The sequence below is a fragment of the Monomorium pharaonis genome, chromosome 10, assembly GCF_013373865.1.
Source record: "Monomorium pharaonis isolate MP-MQ-018 chromosome 10, ASM1337386v2, whole genome shotgun sequence".
Classification (NCBI taxonomy): domain Eukaryota; kingdom Metazoa; phylum Arthropoda; class Insecta; order Hymenoptera; family Formicidae; genus Monomorium; species Monomorium pharaonis.
In genome coordinates, this window is record NC_050476.1 from 7,785,174 (window position 1) to 7,812,532 (window position 27,359).

At 33.6% G+C, this 27,359-nt stretch overlaps 1 protein-coding gene and 1 long non-coding RNA gene across 4 annotated transcripts; one reads left to right on the top strand and one right to left on the bottom strand.

The window, feature by feature from the left end:
- Positions 1–47: 47 nt before the first annotated feature.
- LOC105833886 (plastin-2) lies at positions 48–24,728 on the bottom strand. Of its 2 annotated transcripts, none has more exons than XM_028193843.2 (4): positions 24,268–24,728; positions 4,905–5,335; positions 3,361–4,576; positions 48–2,895 (listed from the first exon to the last, which is right to left on the bottom strand). In XM_028193843.2, the coding sequence occupies exons 1-4, from the start codon at positions 24,316–24,318 to the stop codon at positions 2,698–2,700; spliced, it is 1,896 nt and encodes a 631-aa protein (XP_028049644.1). In that variant the 5' UTR covers positions 24,319–24,728; the 3' UTR covers positions 48–2,697. The 2 variants fall into 2 exon arrangements, with proteins under 2 accessions (XP_028049644.1, XP_012531428.1); XM_012675974.3 differs by lacking the exon at positions 24,268–24,728 and adding an exon at positions 6,539–6,742.
- On the top strand, positions 10,582–15,174 carry LOC118647607. 2 transcript variants are annotated; one of them, XR_004964797.1, is made up of 2 exons: positions 10,582–13,367; positions 14,825–15,174. It is a non-coding gene; the product is annotated as an uncharacterized LOC118647607 (long non-coding RNA). The 2 variants fall into 2 exon arrangements; XR_004964798.1 differs by lacking the exon at positions 10,582–13,367 and adding an exon at positions 13,861–14,744.
- Positions 24,729–27,359: the final 2,631 nt, after the last annotated feature.

The following is a 27,359-nucleotide window of genomic DNA, read 5'->3' on the forward strand; positions in this document are numbered from 1 at the left end:
TTACGTATTATTGCCATTGAGATAATATAAGTTATACAATAAAACTGTACATAGTAAATTTCTTTTATTTAAATTACGTATACATTAAATTATAACTAGAACGATGGACGCATGTTTACATACACACACAATATAAAATGCATGCGTATGTGTGTGTATATATACGCGCGTATGTGTCTATGTTAAAATGTATACAATGATCATAAATTGAGTTATACAATGATTGCGATACTTAATTCTAATTAGTCGAATTGCAAATGGCCCTCAAAATTTATGAATGGCGTGAGATCGCATACAGGATTAATATAAACATTTCAAATCTGCGTCACGAAATATTAAATTCCATTTTTTAGCTTTAGCTCTTTTTCCCTAATTTTTTTTGGTATACATTATATGAATATGTTATAATCACAAGTTTACATACATATTTATTTACCTCGTTTCCTTGGGAATAATAATGCAATTTTGACATTGATGAATATATTAATGATACTTTAAGACAATAAATTTAATATATAAAAAAAACAAATTTGGAAAAGTAATAGAGTAATACATCTACAAAGTAACCCAAATCGCGATAATATGCATTGCACTTAATTCATTGTAGACAATTTTTCATATCTACCATAACTGTGTTTAACATCTGTTATCTTAGAATTAACAATTGATTCATTGTAATTTAAGTTAATAATTACACAATTATAGCAAAGAAAATGTGTTAAATTTTTAAATTTTATCAATATTCACATCTCTTGCAGCAATTTTAAAATTTAGCGCACAAAAATTAATTACATACAATGGAGCGTTTGTCCTAAAATATTTCTAAAAGAATTTTAGCTACGGTTTATCTTACGATTGAACCTTTGCTTGTTTATAAAGGGGGCATTTATTTTGTAAAAGCATTTAATTCTCCAATCTATATATGTATATACATATATTATGTGTATGAAAAACATGTTGCAAAGACATGCAAGATTAAGAGGAACTTGCGTTTTTCAACCTTTCCATTCATAGAGAGCAATCGTGAATATAGATTTAGTATTCATTTTTAGATCCATAAGTACGTTTCAATCCGAATCAATTATAAATATTGAATCATGTTTTAAACCTCACAATACTTATAATGGCACGATTACAATTATTTTTGTGCGTCAATATGATAATTATTATCCGTCGTCCATTTACAAAGCACGCGATTAATCGACCGATATTTTTTGAGTATGCATTACGTCGAATACATTAATGACATAGAAGTTACTGCCGCGCTAGTGAGGAAACAGATTTCATGAGTAAAAATGATCAAAAGGCCTTCTTCTTTAATATTTCTTCAATTAGTTCTTGTTTAGAGCCAGACAAAGTAATATATAAAAAATTATTAATATTCTTGTGTAATAAAAATATAAAAAAACAGAATAGAAATAGAGAGGAATGTATATATAGTTTGTACAGTCATTGTAAATTATGCTGGATCAAAAATTCACTCCTATTAATGAGCAGAAAAATAGAGTTAATTAGAAAACTTTAGACCGTTATTATCGCCTATTAGATATTGTGAATCACTAAGAGCGCGTAAAATAATAATCGTTTAAATAGATCACAAATCTCTTACATCTAGATTATCAAATACGTATGTATATTCCGTGTTAAATATATATTTATGACTGTACTGCGTTTTATTAAATTATTGTTTTATGTAGCACGTGCAGGACAATTTATCTACTTAAAATGTATATAGAATAGATGTGTGCGTTACGAAACTTTAATTTTATTTCTTGACAAATAAAAAATTATCATTTCTTTTTAATATTCAATGATTTTGCACAGACTCAAAATTAATATTTTTTTAAAAGACTGTCGTTGCAATTAGTGCCGGAATACCCTGTATACTTCACTGAATATGTAACTATGTATTTTAAATATTTCTTGATGATTTTTCTAGCATGTGTTTTATTGGCTCGCTCTTTACGCGAGTATTCACTATAAAATCGATTTATACAAATTTGACATAGTATATGTATGTATAATGGAAATGAGTGATATGATTGCATAAACAATGGAGAAGGAGAATTCCACTTTATACAATAAGACACAACAATCAGTCACATATAGTAGAAAAGAATATTTAGAATAAATAGTGCCGATTTGAGCTTACTCATGACAATCTGTACCTTTCTTATTTTGTAAGTAAATACACGAGAAGTATCGGTTCCATATACTGTAAATCTTGAATATATCGTAAATTTTAAGTCAAAATTATTATCGCCATATTTTATAATAAAAAGTCTATTCAAAAACTATTTTAAATTTTGAATTCCTATATCGCACATACATAGATAATTGACTATATGGACATATGTTTTGATAAAAAAATATCCAGACTTTACAGTGATATTGTTTCAGTATACATCTTGGCATTTTTTGTTATAAACCTCACACATTTTTTCATTCAATAAACAAACAGGGATTAAACAGCAGAGTTCAAGTTAGAATTCTAAAGGAGTTCCCCTTCTCTTTTCATGAATTCTTCCTAGCAGTAATTCCTAATATTCTCTTCAAAAACAAGTTAACTTAATCTACGTATATACAAATATTACGCTCGTGGAAGAAGCGTGAGGCGGTGCGATCCGACCAAGAGTTCTTGTGTACAAAAGATAAACGGCACATATTAGGTGGAACAATGCGACGACGAATTGAACATTATTGACCGTTGTTTACGTTGTTCTGTTGATTTTTCACGGAATCCATATTCGGAATGTAGTCCATCGCCATCAAGCAAGCGAATACCGTCATCACCATCTTCGGTTTCACCTCTGTAATGTCCTCCGGTAGAGCGTAGACACGTGCACCGCATTTTCGCGCCAAAGATATCGCATATTTTGCGTTGTCTAGACTCTCCTGTGGAACAAAAAGCGATAGTCGATTAATCACACTAACATCGTGATATGCCAAAAAAACCGTCGATTTAAACTAGAATGCTCCACATTCTTGTATCTAATCAATTGGTTTAGAGATATCTGACAGAAATACACACACACACACACGCGCGCGCGCGCACACGCACACTTCCTCCTTTTCTAATATGTTCTTGAAAAAGATTTTTAGAAAAACTTTCGACAAATATTCAATTAAAATCTATCAAAATTATTTTTTTGCAATTAAAAATTTTATAATATTTGTTTTATACGTTAAAACCTACGGAGCTTGATAGTACATGTAATGATATAATGCGAGGATAAGCATGGCATATGTGCAATCAATAATTTTATACAAATAATTATTATAATATAAATTGAATGAACCTTGAAATTAGCTGAGAACACAAAAACTGAGAAATCGAGAAGAAACAAAGAGAAAGCTTACATTTTCAGTTCCGCCCTCTTTAACGAGATCGTAATTAACGGAGCCGGGCTTGATGGCGTCGATGAGATCGAGAACAACTTTGCCGTCCGATATCGAGTAATCTTGGAATCCTTTGATACTGCTAGTCTTTCCAGCACCCTGAAGTTTTGAATTTACCCATTGAACAATTTCTTTTTCCACAGTACTTCCCTGAGTACCAGCCAGAGATGTCAGAATTGACAACGTATATGATCTCATTAATTGCCATATCAGGGCCAATGTCAAAGTCGCATTGCCATCATTAAGATCTTGTCCAGCGATTCCTACGAGCGAGAAATTCATCTGCTTGCCTAGCTCGACGGCGTAATTGCAGTTCTCTAGCTTTTCCATGAACTTTCGAAGTTTTGTGAACTTCTTGTGCACTTTGTTCCAATTTACAGTGCCTGGCTTAATGATATCGTACAATTGAAAAATTACCAAACCATCAGCAAGATCTGAGTAGAGCCAGTTGACATGCGGTGTAACGCCCATCGAGTTCATCCAGTTTCTATAGGTTTTTTCCTCTCGTGTTTCTTCTAGAGACTCTAAACCTTCAATATTGCTTTCTGGCTTGTCTAATCCAGGGTAATTATTAAACATATTGGCAACAAAAGCTAAGTTGAGCTTGTAAATACCGTTCACGACATCGCTAGGCGTCACAAAACTACGACAGCCTAGTTTTGCGGCCTGCTGAAGCATAATCTCCGCCCTAGACATGTGATTCGGTTCCATCAAAGCTTCCAAGGTGACACCAGCCGTGCTGGGTGCGATTTGTTTGATGAGATAAGTGTAAATCTCAGAATCCGTGATGTCAGATTGGAAATTATTACACCGCCTGGCGATACCGGCATTCTCCAAGTGATGGTTCACCCATCTGAGAAGAATTGACTCAGGAGATAACTTCAACAGATCCTCAATTCGTTCACCGTCCTGTAGAAGAGTGGCTAGGCCGGGGCAATTTTCGAGTGTGATCTGGTTGAACAAGCCAATTCGAATAATCTGCCAGAGCAGACCCAGCACCAAATGAGGCGAACCTTTAGTGAGGTCGTGGGCGTCGATGTTTACGATGTTGCAACCAATAGCTTGGGCCGAGGACAGAGCCAGTGTCAAGTTTTCGTGCTTCTTGTATAGCGTCAAGTTCTTCTTGTTAATCGTACGCTCGTCAATGGTGTCCGGACAAGAGTGATTTATTATTTTACTAAAAGAAAAATATGAAATCAATTTTTGACGAGTTAATTGATTTTAGAATTATTTATCAAGTAATTGGAATCATTTAATCAGGAATTGATGAAACTTCGATATTATTATATTTAGAAATTAATCTACATTTATAGATACTTCTAGCTACCATCATCTATTAATCAATAAAATTATTTATTATAATTTATAAATAAATTTCATAAATAAAAATAAAGTTTTTTATATTCCTTTTCCCCCAAAATATTAATACAACATCATCTATAGTTATTATATAAATAATAATGAAAAGAAATGTTATAGAAATGCATAAAAATGATTGTACACACCAAAGTAATATTCCGTCTTTGACTTTGTCGTAAAGTGCCTTTCCCTCGGGATCGATGGGCAGCAGGTGCTTCAAATCGGGATCATGCAGCAGATTGGTATTTATCCAATCGCTGAACGCCAGTTGTTCCTCGAGTCTGACGGAATGCGTGGTTCCTTCGCTAGACGCCTCGGAAATTCCACCCAGAGTCTCGAGATTCTCCTTTTTCGACACAACTTGCTTGAATGTGGAGCCCAGTTCGTTGGCTTTGAGTTCCTTACAGAGCTTCTCGAATTCTTCGAAGGAGAGCCGACCTTTGTGCTCCAGCCGCTGCTTATCATCGTACTCCTCGATCATCTGGCGCACTTTATAGCCCGGCATTTTAAATCCGCAAACATCTAAAGCGTTCCGTAACTCAGTAACATTGATGAAGCCATCTCCGTTCGCATCAATCTATCCGAGAAAAAAGATCATTAGTCCTATTGTGGAAAATTCAATAACATATATTACAGATGTAAAGATTTTAGAACCCATAAAAACATTTACTCTTCTTTAATTAAAAATTTTTCTTCATTTTGATATTAATTGCGTTGATATCAATATAATTTATAAGCAAAAGATTTTTTTTACCTTTGTTCGTAGTAATTTTTCAATTGGCTACTATTAAATAACGATAATGTTAGATAATATCAGATAAATTAAACTTACAACACACTACTTTTGATAACATTGTGCAATAGTTTTCACAACGCAATTTCTGTCACGTAAAAAGATACGTCTTTAAAAAAAGTGATTACGTATCCGTATACAATAAATTACAATTAATTGAATAATAAAAGCTTGTATTTTGAATAATAAAAACTTGTAAATTAAATAATAAATATTAACAAGTTTTGTAAAGCATTATGACTAATAAATAGTTAGAATCAAATAGATGTGAAATTGATTTCAGGGAATTTTTTAAATATTGATAAATATAATAAATGTAATAAATGTTACAAATTTATTTAATCTTTTTTGTTCTTCTACAAAAATATTTAAAAAAATGGCATAATTTATCATTTCGATTTATCAATTACATCTAAAATAATTTAACACGCACACATTAATTCTTTTCTTTGAACTCCTGTTTAAGTTAATTTAAATTTAAATTATACAATGAATAACATAAAAAGAACAATATACAGAATTATTTTAATTAATTTTTGCATTTTGATTACGATGTTTACCGTTAAAATCCTAGAGAAACTATCTTATAAGAAATGCATCTACGCAATTCTCACAAAGTAGCAGGGCTTACATCGCGAAAAAAATCCAGGTCACGAAAAATTCCGCTACAAGACCCGCAAGCATATCTACGTATCGCTCGTAGACATCACAATTTTTGCACAAGAACAATGGATATACGGTAACGACGTGAACATGTAGTCGGTTTATTTCTGAGAAGATGGACTCGCATCAGGGTTAACCGGCATAAGTTTCTTATCTCTGCTCGTTTGAAAAACGCCATGGAGAATATATATGCTGGCAACTAATTATTAACATTTTATTCTGGTTGATAATTCTAAATAATTCCATTTCAAATCGATTTATCACATTAAAATTATCGGAGCTAGAACGTTTATGCTAAAGAGAATAAAAGTTGAGTGCACTTACAAATTTAAATAGTTCTCGAAAATCCTTAAAGTACTCCAATACGACGTCCCATCTTTCCATCTCACGAATTTCCATGTCGAGAAAAGATAGGTTTTGTTCCGTGGAAAAAGAATCAAATTCTTGCAATACACTAGAATGTACTGAACTGTTACCGAAGTTATCGGTTTTATCGATCACGCAATGAAGTGGAACATAAGTATAAAATCGAATAGAATCTCCCCAGAAGCATCAATCGGTTATGATAACATAGTAACATTAAAAAATGTTATCATAATCTTATCACGGGCAAAGAACCAATTAGAAACAAAGATTAAATGTCATTCCTTACGAAAAAAATGGCAAATTTCTTGAGACGAGTTTCTTTACGGCGACTGATAAACTCGTCAGTGTATAATTATAATACTTGTCAGTACCATAATTAAATAAATCAAATTCTACTGCATCTTGGCACGATAGATAAACGATAGAACAAAAGTCAAAAAGTTTGCGGTATATATGATTGCATTATTTAAAAAATATAATCCAACTTTATATACACGTATCACGAATTTTGTGAGGGGAAATTTTGCGGCATTAAAGATAAGATATTGCAAAAAGCACGAAAAATATGTAAAAATATTTTTATGGAATAACAACGATTCTTGTGATACTTTGTGACAAAATGTAAATAAGATAAGTTATCCAAGTTTCACGTATGCTATTATTAGAATAAAGTTAAACGTATACATTAAATATGTAATATGTACAATTTCTATTTTTTCATTCTTTAATATTTGTTTATATTTAAATTAGGGTTTGAATATTAATTTCTGTCTCTAATATAGCAAAAGCTTCGAATAACCAAATTAAGGAACGTGATACATTTCTCTTTATTCCGATACAATAGCCACGGTTTTTATATTTTCCCATAAAATTATCTTTCACTTGGCCACGGGAGCATGCAAAATGTGAAACGCAAGAAAGATCCTTCTTTGAAGTTTTTCCGCACAACGGATGTGCCATTAGTATGTGAGCGAGAGACTTAGTGACGGAAAAGGGAGTAAAAGTCTGCTAACCGAACATTTACTCTGTCGTAACGTTTCCTCGTGAAGACACACATGCTTCCTGTCATCGTTTCGTTTCTCGACGAGTTACGATCGCGTTGTCACGATGCAAGAAAATCGGCCATGCAATTTATGGAATGCATCAAGGGAGAACGAGTGTCTTCGCGCGTATCACCATGTACAATGGAATCCGGAAAACCAACAGCGAACGAAAATCAATTGAGCGCGAGTGCATGCCGTTTCGCTTCGAGTAATCCTCTTTTTAGCTTTCCTCAACTGTGTATCAAATCGTAGTGACGAGAGAAATAATCGAGTTAAAAACATACTATTATCGCATTGTATCAAAGTAAATCCAGACCAAGCTAATAAGAAGAAATGATCATGAACAAACATTTACGGACAAACGTTGGACGAGGGCATTTCTTTTTTTTTTTGTGCACCAATAAGAGATGATATTTACTGATGAATATAAATTATTTTTTATTTCTAATAAGTAAAATTGAGCCTAAAATACTGAGCAAAGATGCAGTCTATACTGAGAAAAAAAAGTTGTTGATTCGACTAAATTTTTTAACTTGATTAAATTTCTTCAATTTAACTATTTATGTATTTCAGTCAAATATATGTATAAATACTTAAATTAAAGTTCAAATATTTCACGTATTTAAGTTGAATGCATAAATATTTGAACTAAAGAAATTTAACTAAGTTGAAAAATTTGATTAACGTATAATTTATATGTGTTAATTGAATAATCCAATAAGAATTAAAATGGTAGGTACATTTCACCGAATAATCTTGGTTACTTACGTACAATATTTTGTGATAGTTCCTTTTGGTGTTTCTGGCAATCCACGTATAATGCCTTCAGGGAAACACGTGTTTAACTTTAAGCAGCTGGCATGTATAATACACGCTGCATTGAAGTGCACACACCTGCCATCAGTGAGGTATCAAGAAAGAAATTTCGATCGTATTTATATAACAACGTGTAATGAATGAGATAATGTGCGAGATAATATCTCTAATTATTTTTTAATCAATCAATACGCGAGAATCTTATTGGCATTCCGGAGAGAAACTACACGTAGTTTAATTTGTAAGTATCAATGCAAATCCTTTCTTCCTTACATGAGGATTTATTCGTTAAATTCATGTAATTAAGTAATCCATGTAATTACTTAATTAATATTACAAGATTGATTGAAATCTTGCCAGAATATATTCTCGATCAGTACTATGTCCGACCAAATAATCGGAAAAATATTTTTCAAAGCGCGTTTCTTTCCCGAAATTATTATATTTATTCAGATAAAGTACCAAAAAAAAAAAGGAAAATCGCGCGTCCTATTATTACAACGGCAGATTACGGAACACCCTATAGAACCAAGAGCTTCCCTGGGGTCAGACTTCTCTCTCTTCTTACGCTTTTATCCTGGGAACTGGTTTCGCCTGGCATCGCGTTGCACACTATGTCCCCGTCCCGCGTTCATCCGCGGAAATCACGATTAAATTACTTTGCTGAGAGAAAAGGAGAAATGAGCAACGCGCGGTGCGTCAGTACGCGCGATACGTTAATAGACAATCACGAGATTAGGGCGAGTGCCCACGTTCATTATGCAAAACCCCGGGAAAACGAGTTATAATATTGGCCTTAATGTGCCGTAATGACAACAGTGTATACTCCTCGGGCATGTTATTCGAATGATGGCTTCATCGCGCGCGTGAAATAAAAGTGATAAAGACAAAATTTAATAAAGCGTAAGCTGGTGAACATTGCCGAGATGAATATGAATTATGAATTGGCTGGGGCAATTTTCAATAGCCATTACTTTCATAAAACCTAAACGACTGTAATTTCGCTAAAATTACGGACGTTTTTCCCTAATATTTATCCTCGAATAGATTCGATCTAAATAACAATCTTTATCTCATCTGTTTCATTTTTTATCAATCTCGGTGACTATCTCAACAAAATTATCGAATAAAATGTTATTTATTGGTAATTAATTTTCCGTAAGAAAACTTCTTATGACAACTAATGTTACTATCCGTAAAGTGGTAAATATGTAGATACGGTAAAATTCATAAATTTGTGTGCGTTTCTTCCATGTCTAAAAATGAACCAAACGACCGTGACGAGCAACTGCAATTCTACGAATGCCTCACAATTGACTATTCGATTTTCTCGCTTCCAAGGCAATCCTATCGCTACGTCATCTCAAGATTCCTCCTACGTGTACGCATTGAATTCGAAAGGAAAATTACTACATCATACGAAACTAATCGATAGACAACAAGATTGAAAGACTTCCTCCTAAGGCTTCCATAAATCTATTCAAACTCTATATTTTGCTTAACAATAAAATAAACCCTTCCCATTTTTATGTAACCCTATGATATAAATTTATTTTGTAAATATAGTAAAAAAATATATGTAAAAAATTATTTTTGTTGTAAAAGTAATTAATATTACATTACATTAATATTGGATTTATTGGCATATCTCTAATATTAACAATCAGTTAGAAAAGAAGCACTCAAAGTGAAATTCCTAGACACACTTTGTGGAATTTGCATGAGCATCGCTGAAGGAATTTTAAATCATTTTGTTAGTCATCGGAAAAACAGATGGCTAAATGATGACTACCGATAGTAACAATAGTAAAGAATTTGTGAAATACCATGTGGTTTTTAAAACCACTAAAATAATATTTATATACTAAACAATGTACCGTCTTGTGTGTGTGCGTGGGAGGAGGGGGGTGTAAGGGTACGTGAGCACATGTAAAGATAATAATTAAACATCATTAGGTGCTTGAAGGTTAGTTATTAATTTCTTTTCTTAACAATACGTCGTAAACTTTGGTATTTAAAATTAACGAGCAATATAAATTTCTCGATATAAAAAATTTTTTCAATTTAGTTTAAATAAAAAGTAAAATAAAAGAAAGTGTACAGCAAACTATTTTTAAATGAAACATTTATTAATTACAAATCATTCCGTTCTCAGCGTTTGTTAATTAATAAATTCTTTGTTATATTAAATTTTAATGATTATCTTGCATAGTTACATTCTTTTTGACAACATCTGGCATTGAAAGGCAAGAGACTGTCTCGTGACATTGACCTTGATCGCAATACTTTTTCGATAGCATCATCGTTGTTGCAATTTCCCGAGGCCTACGCTCACCCTCGCTGTAAGTTTACGAGTACTACTCTTATACATATGTATATTTGCTGAATCATACATTACAATAAATTGCCAATGTCTCGCACGTATATGATTGTATGTAAATAATCATTGATCAATGTGCCGAAAAAAAGAGATCGACAAAGTATCTTAAAGAAACAATATAGTAAAAGGGTAAAATGGGTATTATATACGGAGAGAATTTTCTCTTAAAAATTACCCTTAAAATCATGGTAATTGTAAAACAACGTAAACCTTGAAGAATTTTACTATACTTTTAACAAAATTTACTAAAATTTTAATAAAATTTGGCAAAGTTTTAGTAAATTTTCTTAGAAGTATAGAAAAATTTTCTAAAATTTTAATAACATTTAGCAAAGTTTTAGTAAATTTTGTTAAAAGTATAGTAAAATTCTTCGAGGTTCACGTTGCCTCAGAATTACCATGATTTTCAGGATAATTTTTAAGAGAAAATTCTCTCCGTGTACCGATCCTAATATATCTTTGCACAATAACAAAAAATTATATTAAAAATATACGAAAAGTCAGAGGCAGGGTTGTCTTGCAATAGATTGTCCTCTTATAGGAACTTGGTAATTTTAATCCGTTATTAAGATACATCGGATCACGAGTAATGCCTTGCTAGGTGAATAAATTACACGGCGTTGAAAGCTTTATCCGCTTGATGAGCGCCATCAGGGAGTAGTAAGGCGCTTGAGTGTTAGCTCAAGTGGCGATAATTGAACGGGCTCCAAGGGAAACGGGCTCGAAAGATGCGTTTTCGTAGCTCTTGATAGACTCTCGCATCATGGTTTACGTAACATATGTATTTACATGCGAAACATTTTAAAAGCGATCTCACGCCGCCACAATTAAGGTGCCATGTAACCGGATTTACGCATGACGTTTAGGTCTGTTTTCTTGGGTTTTTTTTTTTTTCCCCCATAATGCATTACTTTCACAGCGTATATATTATCTATATCACTTTCAAATCTTTTTAAATTAAAAATATAAATAAAGTGCCTACAAAACTGGATATTCAATAACCATAAATATATTTTTATAAACGACCTCTAATTTTAACACTTATAATTTTTAAACTAAAGAACTTGATTCTAGTGAATTCTTATATATGATATTCCCGTAACGAAATCTTGTTTTAAAACGGAAACCAGATATACTGCAGGATGCAGTGATATCGCAGGTCAGCCGCAAGGCTGACACAAGACACAACCACAGTGAAAAGCTTTGAGAGCACATGCCCACATGCCCACTACCATCATCGAGAGTGCCATTGCGGTCAGGTGTGCATTTTGATGTCGGTGAACACACACACACACACAAAGTTGGGCGACGTACACCTGTTATTATCGCCGTTACATTCGCGCAAGTTGACAAGTAGGTATCGGTCCAGGTGATGCTGTTTTACGAAATGGCATCACATCTTACTCTGCTCTCATATTATACTGCTTGATTCGCGACGTGAGTCGATTTGCAACTCGCGTGTGCAAAAGTGAGACGCGATATCGGGGTTAATGGCAGGCGTAAACGTTATACGAATGGCCTAATCGCCCGCAGTGACGAGTAAATTAATTGACGTGCCGTTTGCATTTACAGACTCTGGATCTATATAATCATTCTTCTCGTTGAATAATTATATACGCAAGTTAATAACCACGCTGCAAAGATGCACAAAAATATCATGAAATTGTATTACATATAACTTGATAGACATTTAAATTACAATAGAGCGAAATAACTCAGTAAGAAAAGGTGAGCTAAGCATAATCGTTTGACAATGTACTATTATTCAGTTTTAATTCTCAAAATCTATGCGTTATAATATAATATCGTTTTCATGAATCATCGTATCATTGAAGCAAATATTCTTTCACATGATTTTCTAGAATCGATGATCAACGCGAACGATGACCACAATAATCCTTTCGATGACTCAAGATTACTTATATGTACGTGCGAATGTCACTGATTTTCTCTCTCATGGAACTTCACGGATTATGAAAGCATATATGTATATCGATGCAACGTAACAATTTATATATGATGATTCATGAACGTTGGACAAAGATCTTGACCAAGCAGTTTTCTTCTTTGTATGTTATTCATCCGTATTCAAAGGGGAACAATTACTTATCTGACGCAAAATCATTCTGCTTTTAATAACTCGCTGGTGTTTAATGCATCGGCACGATGATCGGAGTCAATAACAAGAAGATGCAATTGGTTCATCGAAACAAAACAATATTTTACGCCATCACGAATGTCAGTTACTCGAAACAATTTAACTCCAGTTGAAATGCATCCTAATAATGATCTCTGGCTTTTAAATTATCTTTCATAAATTCTTCTTCTACGAAATCGAAAAGCGCATCAAAACAATGATTGCGTATGTACGGACGTATTATGCATTGCATAATGGAGAAAACCGACGGAAGTAATCGGAGAAGCAACATCAAACGTGATCCGAGGTAGAGGTGCTCATTACGAAAGTCGCGGAAGTGAAATCGGCGCGATCGCTTAATGAATCATCGAATCCAAATGTAACGAACCAGTGACGTCAAATCAAACATTCGTAAGTTCCGACCCGTGTGACTCATGTCACTAGTGTACTCTTAAAGCAAGATGTTTAAAGCCGAGTGTTTTTTTTCTATAATCATAAACAGCTTCCGACGCTATCAATCTCAACTTCCCGAGTAGTCATCACCGACGGTACTAACTGAATAACGTCTCGGTAAACGCATTAAATATTTTATCCGTATTAGCTGCATTTTCTCAGAGAACTTACGTACCATATAAGGTATAAGGCATCGCTTTGCCGTTTCTATGTTAAGATAACGATTTATCACTTTCAAGTAATCAAAAAATCGATATTTATATATGATTAATGAATCGCAGAAAAAACACGGACAGGCGATTTCAGAAACACACCTAAATTTGTAATGAAAAATACTTAAATCAACATAATTTAAGAAATAAGATATCTTAATTAACTGTACACTGAGAAAAATAAGTTGTTAATTTGACTAAATTTTTCAACTTAATTAAATTTGTTTAATTCAAATATTTATGTACTTTAGTCAAATATATAAAGATTTGATTTAAATTTCAAATATTTTATGTATTTAAGTTGAATGAATAAAGCTTGGACTAAAGAAATTTAATCGAGTTGAAAAATTTGGTCAAATTAACATCATTTTTTTCTCAGTGTACAATATTATAAAACATTACAATACATCGTATCTCTTATACTTTCGTGTATTCGCGAGTTTATCATGCGACACTTTCGCGGATAATCAGCTTATAAAATCCAAACTGTTATTTACGGCGATGGAAATTTAATATTTTGTGTCACGTACGAATCTTTTTTTCCCTGTAAACTCTACGCAAAGAAAAGAGCCAACAGTTTCTCGCGGCATTTGAAGAATTCGTACCGCGGTTAAACCGCAATTTCCACTTTTGCCATAAGCACTGATAATTGGCCACGAGAAAATGACAAAACGACGAACACGATAACAACGATGACAACGACGACGTAAAACGATGCGTGCAAATAAGTTCTCAGATCAGGAGACCGTCCTATTAAGTCGAAACTAATCTACCTAATAAGTCTAACTGCCGAGGACTAGGAAATACGTGGTTCTCCAGTATTCTTTGTAGTGTTGTCTAGTGTTGCAAAATTAATTAAAAATCAAGACATGCAATAAATAATTAGCATACCGAGGTGTACGTTTCGCGTGTGATTAAATTTAACGGAACAGCAAGTGCGCAATTAGAAAAGTAACGTGTGAATTTTATTATTTTCTATCTGCTTTGTTTTCTTTCTGTACGTGCATTTCTATGTATATTTATAATTCGCAGTATTGTCTCGTGATAATAACCACGGGTTAATAATACGGTTTTATATGTGTATTTAAAGAAAGAGTATCGTGGGCGATATGATATTTATGCGGTAAATAATCGTAAACGTTATTTTTACTCCAATACGTGCCCTGTTTGTCTGCTGACACAAAAATAATGATTGAATTTCAGTTAAATGGTACCGAAGAATAAGCAAGTGAAACGGAGTCATGCACGATTAGCAGATTAAAATATGATGGTACACTCGGGCACTGTTACACGGTCAGAGCAAACTTATTAGCCACTGTGACCTAAGTCCCGCAAGAAGATATATCCGTTGCCTGACTCATCAATTCGTGATACCTCATTTACCCATGAGGGATAATCCCTCCTCAGCCTCCATTGATGTCACGGGAAAACAAATATCTATATATTTATATATAATTTATCATGTTGTATATTATATGTATATTTGCCAAGATATTTGCTGATTTGTTGCCTAAATTCTTTTTCCTCTGTAAAAATAAATAAATTTAAACACATTGTTGGCTTAGTATATATTATAGATAGTATATATTATAATATTATATTATAGAATAAACTTTCTCCTAAGAAGATAATTTTTAAGTTGTAATTAAAATCTACAAACTATTTATTATAATTACTTATTTATTGTTTATTTATAATGCTTTTTGAAAAATATCAAGATCAATGTTTCTTTATAACAATAGATCCAGAATTCTTCACAAATTTCGAATATCAAATATGCGATCAGATTGACAACTGAAACATTTGAAAGAAAATTTTTTATTCCTACTAGCTTTACCATGCAAAATGATTATGTTGTCGATGTAGGTTTAAATATTCGACATCATATTAGAAACAAAGTTGCATGTCAAAATGTTTACGAAATTGTCATAACTGCATTTTAGATAAATTCTATAAATTGCAAGAGAAGGAAAGCGAGAAAATTATTGTCACACGGTTTTTATACGTTTTACGATGTTGGTTCCTGAGAGAATTCCGTGTGCAACTAAAAATGGCTCGTTTCATCGCATTTCATCTTATCTGAACTACGGAACTTCGCCGTGTGTCGAGAAAGGATTAATTATAACTACATGGCGTAATTAAGGGGCTAAGCGTGAGAACCGAACCAACAAAGAATACACATATGTACGCTTCACAAAACACACATACGTATACTCCAGTGTTTTTACGTGAGAATTAGCTCCGAGATGTGCATTGTCCGAAGCTGAGAAAGGAATCAGCCACGTTTTGACATGTTTATACCTTCATCAGAAGCGATTTTCTAGTCATACCACAAATAAATCGGTTTTTACTACTTTGTTTCGTGATGCTTTGCAAAGAAAACGATGTCACTCGCATGTATTTGACCATAATTTTGGATTGTTTTTGATTGTATTATTTATTCGTTCACGCTTTAATTAATTTTATTATGACACATTTTTATAGATAATATGCATTGTTTTTATGGATATTCAATCGGCATCATTTTCTAAATGGTTAATTATAGTTTCGTTTGCGTTATTTTACTCATGTTTAATTTCATAAATATTGGTAATTTGGCACGACTGAAGAAAACTATGTATAGCCGAAACGTTTCGAAATTTGTTTAACAATTTTAACACAGTTGTTTTTAATAGCATTTATAATGATATATTTTTGATTTAATAAATTATATTGTGAAAATTGGTATTAGCTCAACATATTGACCTGTTTATCTTATTATTATATATATATATAATTTTTAATTGGGACGATTTTAAAATATCAAGTTTAACATAATACTTCTCCAGCCCGCAAGGTTTATTTTATTGAAGGTTTTCATATTTGAATTTGAATCGGCCGCAATGACGACACCTAGACGACAGTCGCCGACAAGGATCGCAGACAGAATTCAGAGATTAATTTTCTGTGGATGGTAAGAAGAGGGAGTTCGAGCGATAAGTTTTCCCTCATAACGACTGCATTCATGGCATGGCGTTCTCGTCGTTAGTCGAATCTACAGCGGAATTCTTTGCGGATTGCATTTCTGACGTGGAGCCAACCCGAACAAGGAAAACATTATGCGCATGTCGATGGTAAAAAAAATCGCAACCGATTGTACGAAAAATATTAAATATGAGTGCAAAACACAATACAAAAAAAATTGATGCAATAAATATGAAAAAGAAAAACAACACACACAGCAAAGAAAAATTTATTATATTTCCATATTTATATTATTTTCTGTTTTTAATTTAGAAACATAAAATCAAGTCTTGCAGTTTTGATACATAAAATATTAATAATAATTTACAAATATTTTTCTAAAAATAATAATTGACAAAATATTTGTACTATAAAAAATATGAAGTTTTATACAACACTTAAACTATACTGAATTATTTTAAATGTTTGGACATAAAAGCATGTTGCATGACAACAATCCAATCATTATAACAATTGTTTCTTGCACAAGGTAATTTCAACAGAGAAACATCAGTAATGTTGTTTCTTCTTCATTGAAATGATCAATATAAAAAATAATTTTATAATAAATATAAGTAAAGTAATGTTGTCGCGTGTGCAAAGAACTGGATTAACATCTTCAAATGATCAGTCACACCTCAAAGAGAATCACATTAATTGAGAAAATACGTGCAGCACGGGGCTTTGTGCGGCCTAAGCACAGTTGCGCAACGATTTTACTTTTAACCAGTCGATCGCGGCCCATTTACTATTCCAACAGCATGCAATTGCATAACGATTGCGCTGCTACGTAATAGTAATGTAGTTGAGCAACAATCGAGGTAGAAGGCATTGTCAGCGGTGAATGATAAGAGAGCAGCTTTTACGGCAGCCGCGCCTGTTTACACCTCGTGTAAAAATTCAAGGAATGTTTTAGAGCACGTGCATTATGGTACACAAATATCAGTGAGATAATTGTCACATTATTTTTGCGTAGACAAATTAATTGTTATTTTGCTTATCTTGTCTCTTGCATTATCAAAACCAACATGCATAATAAATTCTTATCGAATATTGAAGCGCCGAAGCGATGCAAACGTTGCATCATAAAGCTTTCAAAGTTACATTTGTATAGATAATATGTAGATATCACTTCATTTATCGATTCCTTTGTAGATATCACAATACTTACTTTTAATTCTGTTTTAATTATGTGGAAAAATATCAAAATATCATCAAAAAATAATTCTTTATTTTTATGAACTTTTTAATATTGCCGTTTACATATGCATATAAAGATGGCAAAATTTAAATAATATCATTACAATTTCTACCAAACGTGCATCTAATGTATATACTTTAAAATGCATACTACATGTAAAATGTAAAAGTAAATCTTTAAAAATACATGAGTACTATTTATAATATTATCTCATCTTGCTCGTCATTCTAATTTAATTGACAGTGCGTAAAATATTTCTCGTGTGAATGTCATGTGCGTAATTCTGTATTAATTTCATGCTCGCGAAGCTATGAAACAGTTTTAGCTCGATTAAACAGTCTAACGATATCTCAAGAATCTCCGATGCATGAAATGTATCTGTTAACAGACTGCAAGCGCTCTCTTCCATGCAGTTATTATATAATTAGCAAACTTACTTTTAATTGCTGTTTTAAGTATGTGGAAAAAGATCATCGAAAAATATAGAAATCGATTAGCAAATTAAATTTCGTTTTATCATAGTATATAATCATATGATTTAATAATTATTTTATTTTAACAAATAATCAATTTAAATAAATATACGTAATACTCGTAATTGATTAATAAATTATATCTAGCGTATTTGAAAGTATAAAATTAGGTATAACCGAGATTAGATTGCTGCGCCAATATTTTCGTGTTTTTATTACAATCGTGCGCATATTGAATGAACCAGATGCTACTTATTCACTGCGGTAGTTCCCCCGCTGTTTTTACGAAGGACCAACGGCATGGTTTCTGGATAAGAAAAGAATGGCACGTGCCAACGCGGCGACATGGCGCGCTTCGGGTGGCCGCTCGAACACGTGCTCCAGGATTTATTCTGGAGTAATCTTTCCGCGTATATGCATTTTATTATATGTATCTGACGTAAGAGAGCAAATGCAATGCATACATAGATATAAGATAACTTTTATGATACAAATATTATAAAATTATACACACACACATACATAAATTTAATTACTTTGTTATCAAAATGATATATTTCCATAACAAAATAAATTTTTAGGATTAAAGGGATGCTAAAGCTGTCCTTTATCGATTATTTTGCTTATTTTCAATTCATTAATCTTTTAATTGTATTTACAAAATTAAAAACCTTTTTTTACAATTAAAGTACAGACGGTAACATAATATGTACGTACGTAAGAATTTTATACAAAAAACGAAAAAAAAAATTTAATATAATTTACAAATTAAAATTTTTTTTCGTTTTTTAAATATATTTTTTATATATAATTATATATTTATATATATATATCTTACGTACATATTATGTTACCGTCTGTACTTTAATTGTGGAAAAGAATTTTTAATTCTGTAAATACAATTAAAAGATTAGTGAATTGAAAATAATAAAAAATAATCGGTAAAACAGAACAGCTTTAGGATTCCCTTAATGATAAATGCATAAAGAATGTATTATCTGTACACACACACACACACACACACACACACACACACACACACACACACACAATATTTTAATTAATTTCTACGTGGAAATTTAAAATCTATTACAATAATTGGACTTTATCCGCTTCTAAATTTTCTATTTCGACACAAGATTCTTTTACAATAATACTGTTAATTAATATTAAAAATAATTAAAAGAAAATGGGATAAACAAATGAATTTAATTTCGATTATAAAGTTAAGAAATACGTTAATTTTTTGCATATTACTACGTCAAAAAAATAGTGTGACTTAAAAAATTTTGTCACATCGACAGTGAATTGACTTTCGTGGCAAATAAAGCGCAAAATTCCGGAATCGAATGACGGATAGGAAATACGAGCGAAACACGAGGTCCGAGAGTTCAATTTCGTGCAAACACTTGCTTATTCCGTTTTTGTTTTTTATCGCATTATTGTATTTCTAAAGTAACATAAAAAATTTAGATTCATAAAAATCAGTCTGCATTATATTTGTCTAATTTCGTCAATTAAACATGCTAATAATGCATACTCCTTTATTCATTTACAAAACTCTCTATGTATCTCTATTCTAGCCTGTTTGTTCTAATATGCGAATACACTCGGATGATCATGCGTGCGCTGATGTAGATTATGCACGTTCGAGTGCGTAAGGGTTGAGAGTCACCCTATCAGGAGAGCGATTTTGTGAAAGGGTGGGTAAGTAATCCTTTGGAAAAACATCGACGCGCGTTGCGCATAGAAATGCCGCTTTTATTTTTTCCAATCAGTCGGATTTTAAAAATCGAAAATGAAATCAAAAGACTCGTGCATCATTCTAATTGTACTCGTTACAATTTACGGTCATTTTAGTTTCGTATTGTAATTTGTTAATTATGGCTACGCGTAATTCGTACAATTACAGTAGAATTTTTGCATTATTCAAGAAAATTATATAATAATGCATTGTACACATAATTACAATAAAAACAATTTTTTAGTAAAATAAAAAAAAAACATTTAAAATTTAAAATTTGAGATAAGAAATTGCGTCAGATGTAAAGAATAATAACAAAGTGTGAGTAAAACTAACAGATATAAAATAACCAACCGTGACAAATAGGTGCCTGTAAAATAATAAACAGTAAAAATAATAGTCGTGAGCCATTTGTTCTTATCGAGAAGTGTTTCCCGCAAAACGGAATTATTCCTACCACCCCGCGAGCGCGTATAGTACTTATTTTATCGGGGCTCTAAAGTGCCAGAGTGTCCGATGATTCAGCGTCATGCTTCAGGGGGTGGTCCTTGATATACTCTTACTCATCGTCCGTACGTGGTTTCGTGACGCAGGATGTAGGAAGGGGTTGCGTCTCTCGCACACCGGTAACGCGATCAATAAGATAATTGAAGACTTTCTCGACAATGTGACCGGCGGAAGGGAGTAATTTCACTATCTCGCTCGTACTACCGCAAGGCCATTGTTTTCGAGACGACTGTCATCTTACACTTTCAAAATTTCATTATTCGAGTCGTGTAAACAAAGGGGAAAAAAATGAACGGGCATTATATCACCAAGTTTTATTACCAAGCCAGTCTTCTGTCGATGGAATGCCATTACAAAATGGAAATGCAAAAATGGAAATCGAATAAATATATACGAAATTAATCGATAACTTGATTTATAAAAACGGTAATACGAATGCATTTTGGGTTATTATTGAAGATGCAGTTTGCAAAGTGTTCATTCATTTGTTGATTATGATGGAATTAAAATTTGTTGAATTATTTATATCAAATTTGAAGCTAAAACTTTGTTACAAACTTTAAATCAATTTCATTCACATGGCAAACAAATGGGGAAAATTAATATTTCAAACTTTATACATTTTTTAAGTAAAACTATTTGAAAAAAATATTGCGGAAACATTCTTCAAAAATATTTCCAATACATTAAAAAAACGTTGTATAGAATTTGTGATACTGTTGCAATACGATAAAAAATTGAGCTATCGATTCGTTCACACATCCAATACATTAAAATAATTATTATATTCGTAATAAAATTTTTTTATAAAAAAAGGGATTAATTGTAAATGTATTTAAATTCTATGACAGATAGAAATTAGCTATTGCGTGTAAGAGTAATACCAAATAAAATAAAAAAAAATGAATATTCCATACTTGATTCCATATTGATTCATTTCCCAATATTGTATTAGACCGCAAAGGAGTTAACGAGTTATATCGAAAGTCCAGTCGCCTTTCGAACGATCGGAGATAAAAGAAAAAAACGATCTCGGAAACGAGCCACCGCGCATTCACAGCCGATCGACCAACCGTGAAAAGCCTGTCGCGAAGAGCAAAGTGCAATCGCGCGGCAACGAGACTGATTGCACTTCCAAAAGCCGGGGCACACAGATCTGCGGTTTATTTAATTTGTCTACATGCGGGATGAAGCGTAATCGGAACAGTAGCGACATTCACGCGGCCGATGGATAAACACGCGTGAAGGATGCTGTGATAAAAAAAAAAAACATTTCAATCCTTAACGAATATATCTTTCCGTTAAAGATTTGATAATACAAACCGATCCTGTTTTCAATAAAGTAACTATTACATATGATGAATTCTAATTTACATATCGTATAAATTAATTGGCAAAATTGTAAAATAAAATATATTCTACTACTTAGGTTTTCTTATTAAAAAACTATTACTCATAATTTTCGGATTATTTCTTATATCTATATATGGACATACATGTGAAATTTGTTAATCATTGTACGCTTTTATTATCTCAACATCGATAAGCTAATTGTTGTCCCTGTTATCAGTACCGCATTATGTATTTGCAATCGCCAATAGCGCTGAAAGAATAATATTATTAAGCAAGCAAATAGCGCGTAGGCCGTTATCAGCGTTTGAAAAAATATTTCATTCGTACGAGATGTATTTAGCTTAACTGCATCGTGCCCAGAGATGCGTGGGCGAGAGAAGTGATGCATCGATCAAACTTCCTCTACAAATCTCTCTGCCAGACTGCACTCGTCAGATGTAAACGAACTCTAAGCGATATAGCTGCCCGTAATCCTAATTAGTGATTAATTTTTATCTCAATCGTTCGACGTTGAATAATAAAATACACCGATAGAAAAAAAATGGTTACGGTAACCGTAATATCACTATAATTTTTAGTCATTTTCGGATTCAACCATATTTTTATAGTTATTAAATATAAATTATAATTAGTTTAAACTACATTAAAGTTCTCATAACCATAATATTGGTTTATGCAACTTATGATATGCGTTGCTGTAATCAAAATGGAGATTCTAATATAATTAATTGCACATAAAATAATCACTATAAGCATTTACTATAAATATGTAATTATTATTACTAATATTATGTAGTAATAATTACTATAAAAATGATATTCCTTAATTTTACTTAAATTACTACTTAAATTACTGCACGGAAAGAATTTTCTCTTAAAAATTACCCTGAAAATTGTGGTAATTGTAGGACAACGTAAACCTTGAAGAATTTTACTATACTTTTGACAAATTTACTAAAATTTTAATAAAATTTGTAAATTTTACTATACTTCTAACAAATTTTACTAAACTTTGCCAAATTTTATTAAAATTTTACTAAATTTTAGTAAATTTTATTAAAAGTATGGTAAAATTCTTCAAGGTTTACGTTGTCTCACAATTACCACGATTTTCAGGGTAATTTTTAAGAGAGAATTCTCTCCGTGTACTTATCGTAAAAGCGAACTTTTAGAAAAATGGATATTTCAACATATCCGACTCCTTTAAATCGCACTTGTCGCGAAGCGTGTACAGAACACAAGTATTTTACATTTAAATGCCGATTCGGTTCTTACCTAACGCAAACAAACATTCGCGAGTGTCAACTGCGGAGGTTTCGGTCACGCCGCTCGGCAAATAGGTATGAGATAAACACGAAGAGCGACGCAATGTGCGCAACGACGGTGTGCAGCGTGCTCAATCCGCTGTGCTTTGCGTGCGGTGTGCACGTGTGTCCGGGCCGGGCCTCGATACGAGAAGTGACCAGGTCACCGGGTGTTTCTGGCGATTGCGATTATGCACCCGACCGGTTCGAAACGCTTAACATTAATTTCCCATTCAACGGTTCTCACATACCACAACAATCAGCGAACGGAGGGCGTTACCTGTGTTTCTCGTTTGCGTGTGTTTTTTTTTTGCTCTTCGGCAGTTCCAAGATTATCCCAGTAAAAATATAATATCGACCTACGATTACAGCAAAACCGAGAAAAATCGAATATATATATTATCTATTCAAATAAAGCATTTGAATTATCGAACGATGTTGTAATTTTGTACAATTGCGTATTTCGTCCCCATATATTCTATAACAAATATCAGACGAGAATTTGTATTAATTTTATATATATTGCATTAAATCACTATGTTACTGTAATCGAGTTACAACGGCTCAAATGTAATTACTCTGATATGGTTAGGAAATTATCTCACGCCTGTCTCGAGATTCGTAAGGTTTTTGCCTTGGGGCGAAATAAATACGATCGAGCTTTCGAATGGACTTTTAAAGGACACTAAACGATCAGACGAGGGAGAATTTAGCTGCCCTAAGGCGGGCGAGTTTCCCGAGCGCAGCCCTCGGCCGGAGGCTGCGCGCAGGAAGCGCGAGAGGTGCCGGCTGACAGACCGGCGATAGGGCGGCGACGCGACACCCGGCTGACCCGGCGTGGCGCCCGGCGCGACGACGTCAGCCTCGCGGCTCCCGGCACGAGGGTAGACACGCTCCACGATGATAAAACCGGCGATCGATAAGAAACCGCACGCGATAGCCGGCGCCACGGCACGGCCGGATCGCGGGAAAGCAAAGAAAATTCCCCAACCCCCCCACCCCTCCTCCCGACGAAGGCTGAAATATGGCAATTTTTTTTTGTAAAGGCACGCGAGACTCACCGCTCGGAATTGCTCCAACAGCTCCTGCCGGTCGTCGATCGCGGTGGCCATGTTGCCCGAATATATAATCCTTTTCCGCCTGTCCTTTCTCCGCTGCTTCTTCTCCGTCTCTCTCTCTCTCTCTCACGCCCTACGGTTCCCTCCCTCTCGCGTATCTCTCTTCCTCCGTCGAGAATCGTCCGTCCTTCTCGGCTCCCGATGACTCGCGTATACGTCGTGACACAATGCGGCGCGCAACGTGCTACGGCACTCGCGACGGTTTTTCTCACCCGATCGCGCTTTTACCGCTTTGCGCGAATGCGAACGCGCGCGACACTCGATACTCGATACCCGGAACCGACGGTCCGACCGCTCAGTTCTCCGCGAATACCTTTCTGGACACTCTACAGTTAGCCCGACAGCGTCGAACACTCGACAGACCCGACGCGATCGGAGTCGCAGGTAGGACTGCGCCGCGAGTGCGCGCGGGCGCGAACGCTCCACTCCAAACACCGCGCGCGCCAGCGGACCGATCGTTGCCGGGAACGCACGAGAGTAACCGAGAAACGCTCACCGGGCGTTCAACGTTCGGTTCGGTTCGGTTCGCGACTCATTCGACCACATTCGCTTCGCGACGGCCGATGATTTTTTGATATCACGTACGTCGTCCCTGCGACCTCGCTCGCGACCTCAAGCAATACGCTCTGTGTACGTGTACACTGTGTTTCGAATTCCGTTTAATAAATTTATTCAAAGATCCATTATTCAATTGTTCCTTACAGGCTTCCCAACGTGCACATTATTCCGTCGCACAAATTGGATCGAATGATTTGCCAACTCGGCTCCAGCTTTCACTTTTTAATGACAATTTTCTCTTCGATTTTTCGCGCGAAATTTGAATCGGATCGGGACCACGGCGGCGATGACTCATTCTCCGCATGTAAAGTAGTAATGTATGTTTGGATCGGGAAAAAATTTAGGCTGAGTCACTCCTATCGCTAGTCTATGTTCCGATCACGATATCGAAGTGCATGATCGCGACGTTCATGCTCATTTATATTCGCATGGTTCCACTTTGTTTTGCAGCCCTCTTTACAACGAAGGAATATTATCGCATTTATCTGGATTAAATACATGAAAAAGTTAATCATAAAAAAATTAAAAAAAATTTTTTTCATTATATAATGCAAATTGAACATTGGACAAAGGAGATTTATCTAAATTATGCAACATTGTTGAAAATGACTTGTATAAAAACTGACAAAGCTTAACAGAAGGAAAATGATTTTTTTGAATGTGCCGTTATTGCATCAAAAATTAAAGTCTCCATTGACTTTTCATGTTCCTTGTCTCTTTATTGACATTCTATCTCTCCCACTACGAATATGCTTCTGCGGGCATTGACCCCTTTTTAACAATGTGACACACGGGTGACGGAAATATAAACTGTCCAGGGTTCCCCAAAGATCTCTTAAGATCATCCTTTAAGTTTTTCCAAGAACTGCCGTGCATTAGAATGGTAATATATAAAGCCGCGGTAAGATAATAATACACAGAAATATTTTCTTAATTAACTTATTTTTACCAAGTTCTATGCGCAAAATTTCACTGTGTAATTTAAAGAATTTTAAGATATTAAATCAAGTTGATTTTATAACGATTAAAAATATAACAGCGAACACGGAGAGATAAGACATAGCAAAGATACATCGGATATTAAGAGCAAACATGAACTAGTATCATAAGAATCTAATTGGATACTATCACCGGCATCAAACTTAAAAGTATGAAATTATTGTAGATAACGGCTTCTTTGACGTAAAGTGATTTATTCATAGATACATTTACGATAATATATGCAACAAGAAGTAAATCGCTTTCTTATCGAAAGGAGCTCCGCCTCAAATAAGGTCCTATTGTAAAGTGATATATCTTTATCGCTATACACATTAAGTTAGCCTTCGTCAGAAATTACAGAAATTCGCTTTATACAATTCTTCGACGGCGAATAAATTACGCACTAATCGAGAGATTTTATAATATAAATTACAAATAAAATTGTACAAGTTTAAGAACGTAAAAAAAAATTTATAACAGGATACCAAAATCATTTATAAATTTATTTGTAGGAGACCGTAGTTTTAATAAGAAAAAAATTACGCTAAATATAAAAAAACATACATCTTAGTAATAAAAACTTTAATTCGTGAAAATATCCGTTTTCTCAAAAACTGCTCGAGTATATTCTCCAAACATATAAATCCATTGTTAAAAAAAAAATTTCGTTGTGCGTGTGTTCACATTTACGTATGTGTGTGCATGTGTGAGTGCATATCAAGCTAAAATGTAATTACACACAAAACTAGCTGCGTAAAAATGTAACATTCACGTTGTCATGATTCAATCATGAACCAAATAATCACGAGCAATTTACGCTAATTTAATATATTTGCAAGACTACCTCATATTACGCTGAGAATGATGTTACCAAGATGTTTGCGCACAACGAAAAAGTTGAAGCACGTAATATGTATGTGTGATAGAAACGCATATAGGCACTTGCCTTAGATATCTAACGAGTAATTAATAATCTGAAATGATACAAATATCTTACGATGGACAGTTCATCTAGAACAAATATATACAAAACGATACCGATTTTCCATTCCATTTGCGGTAACGCGTTATTAATTATATGCATTATGTAACGTATTGTTTTTATTAATGCTCAGCAAATAAAAGTAACTGTCGGATTTAAAATATTTTAATTTTAAATCTTTTGTATCCTATTTTGTTAGTATCAAAATAAAATTGATTCATACTGTTACATTAAAAAAGGTACATAAAATAACAAGGCGTTTCAACCAACGTAGATTAACTTTAATCTCGGTTTAATTTACTTGTTATCTCATTCTAGTTCCAAAAATTAGAAAGAGATAAAGAGTAAGTTAATCCGAGATTAATCTACGTTGGTAGAAATAGGCCCAAGACAAAAACCAATCGAATCACCAAGGTTAACGTTAGCATTCTTGAAAACAATATTAGAAATCCATATTTGCGTCACGACGTTCAACATCAATCGAAATGATCGATTTTTGGGTCTTATATTGATC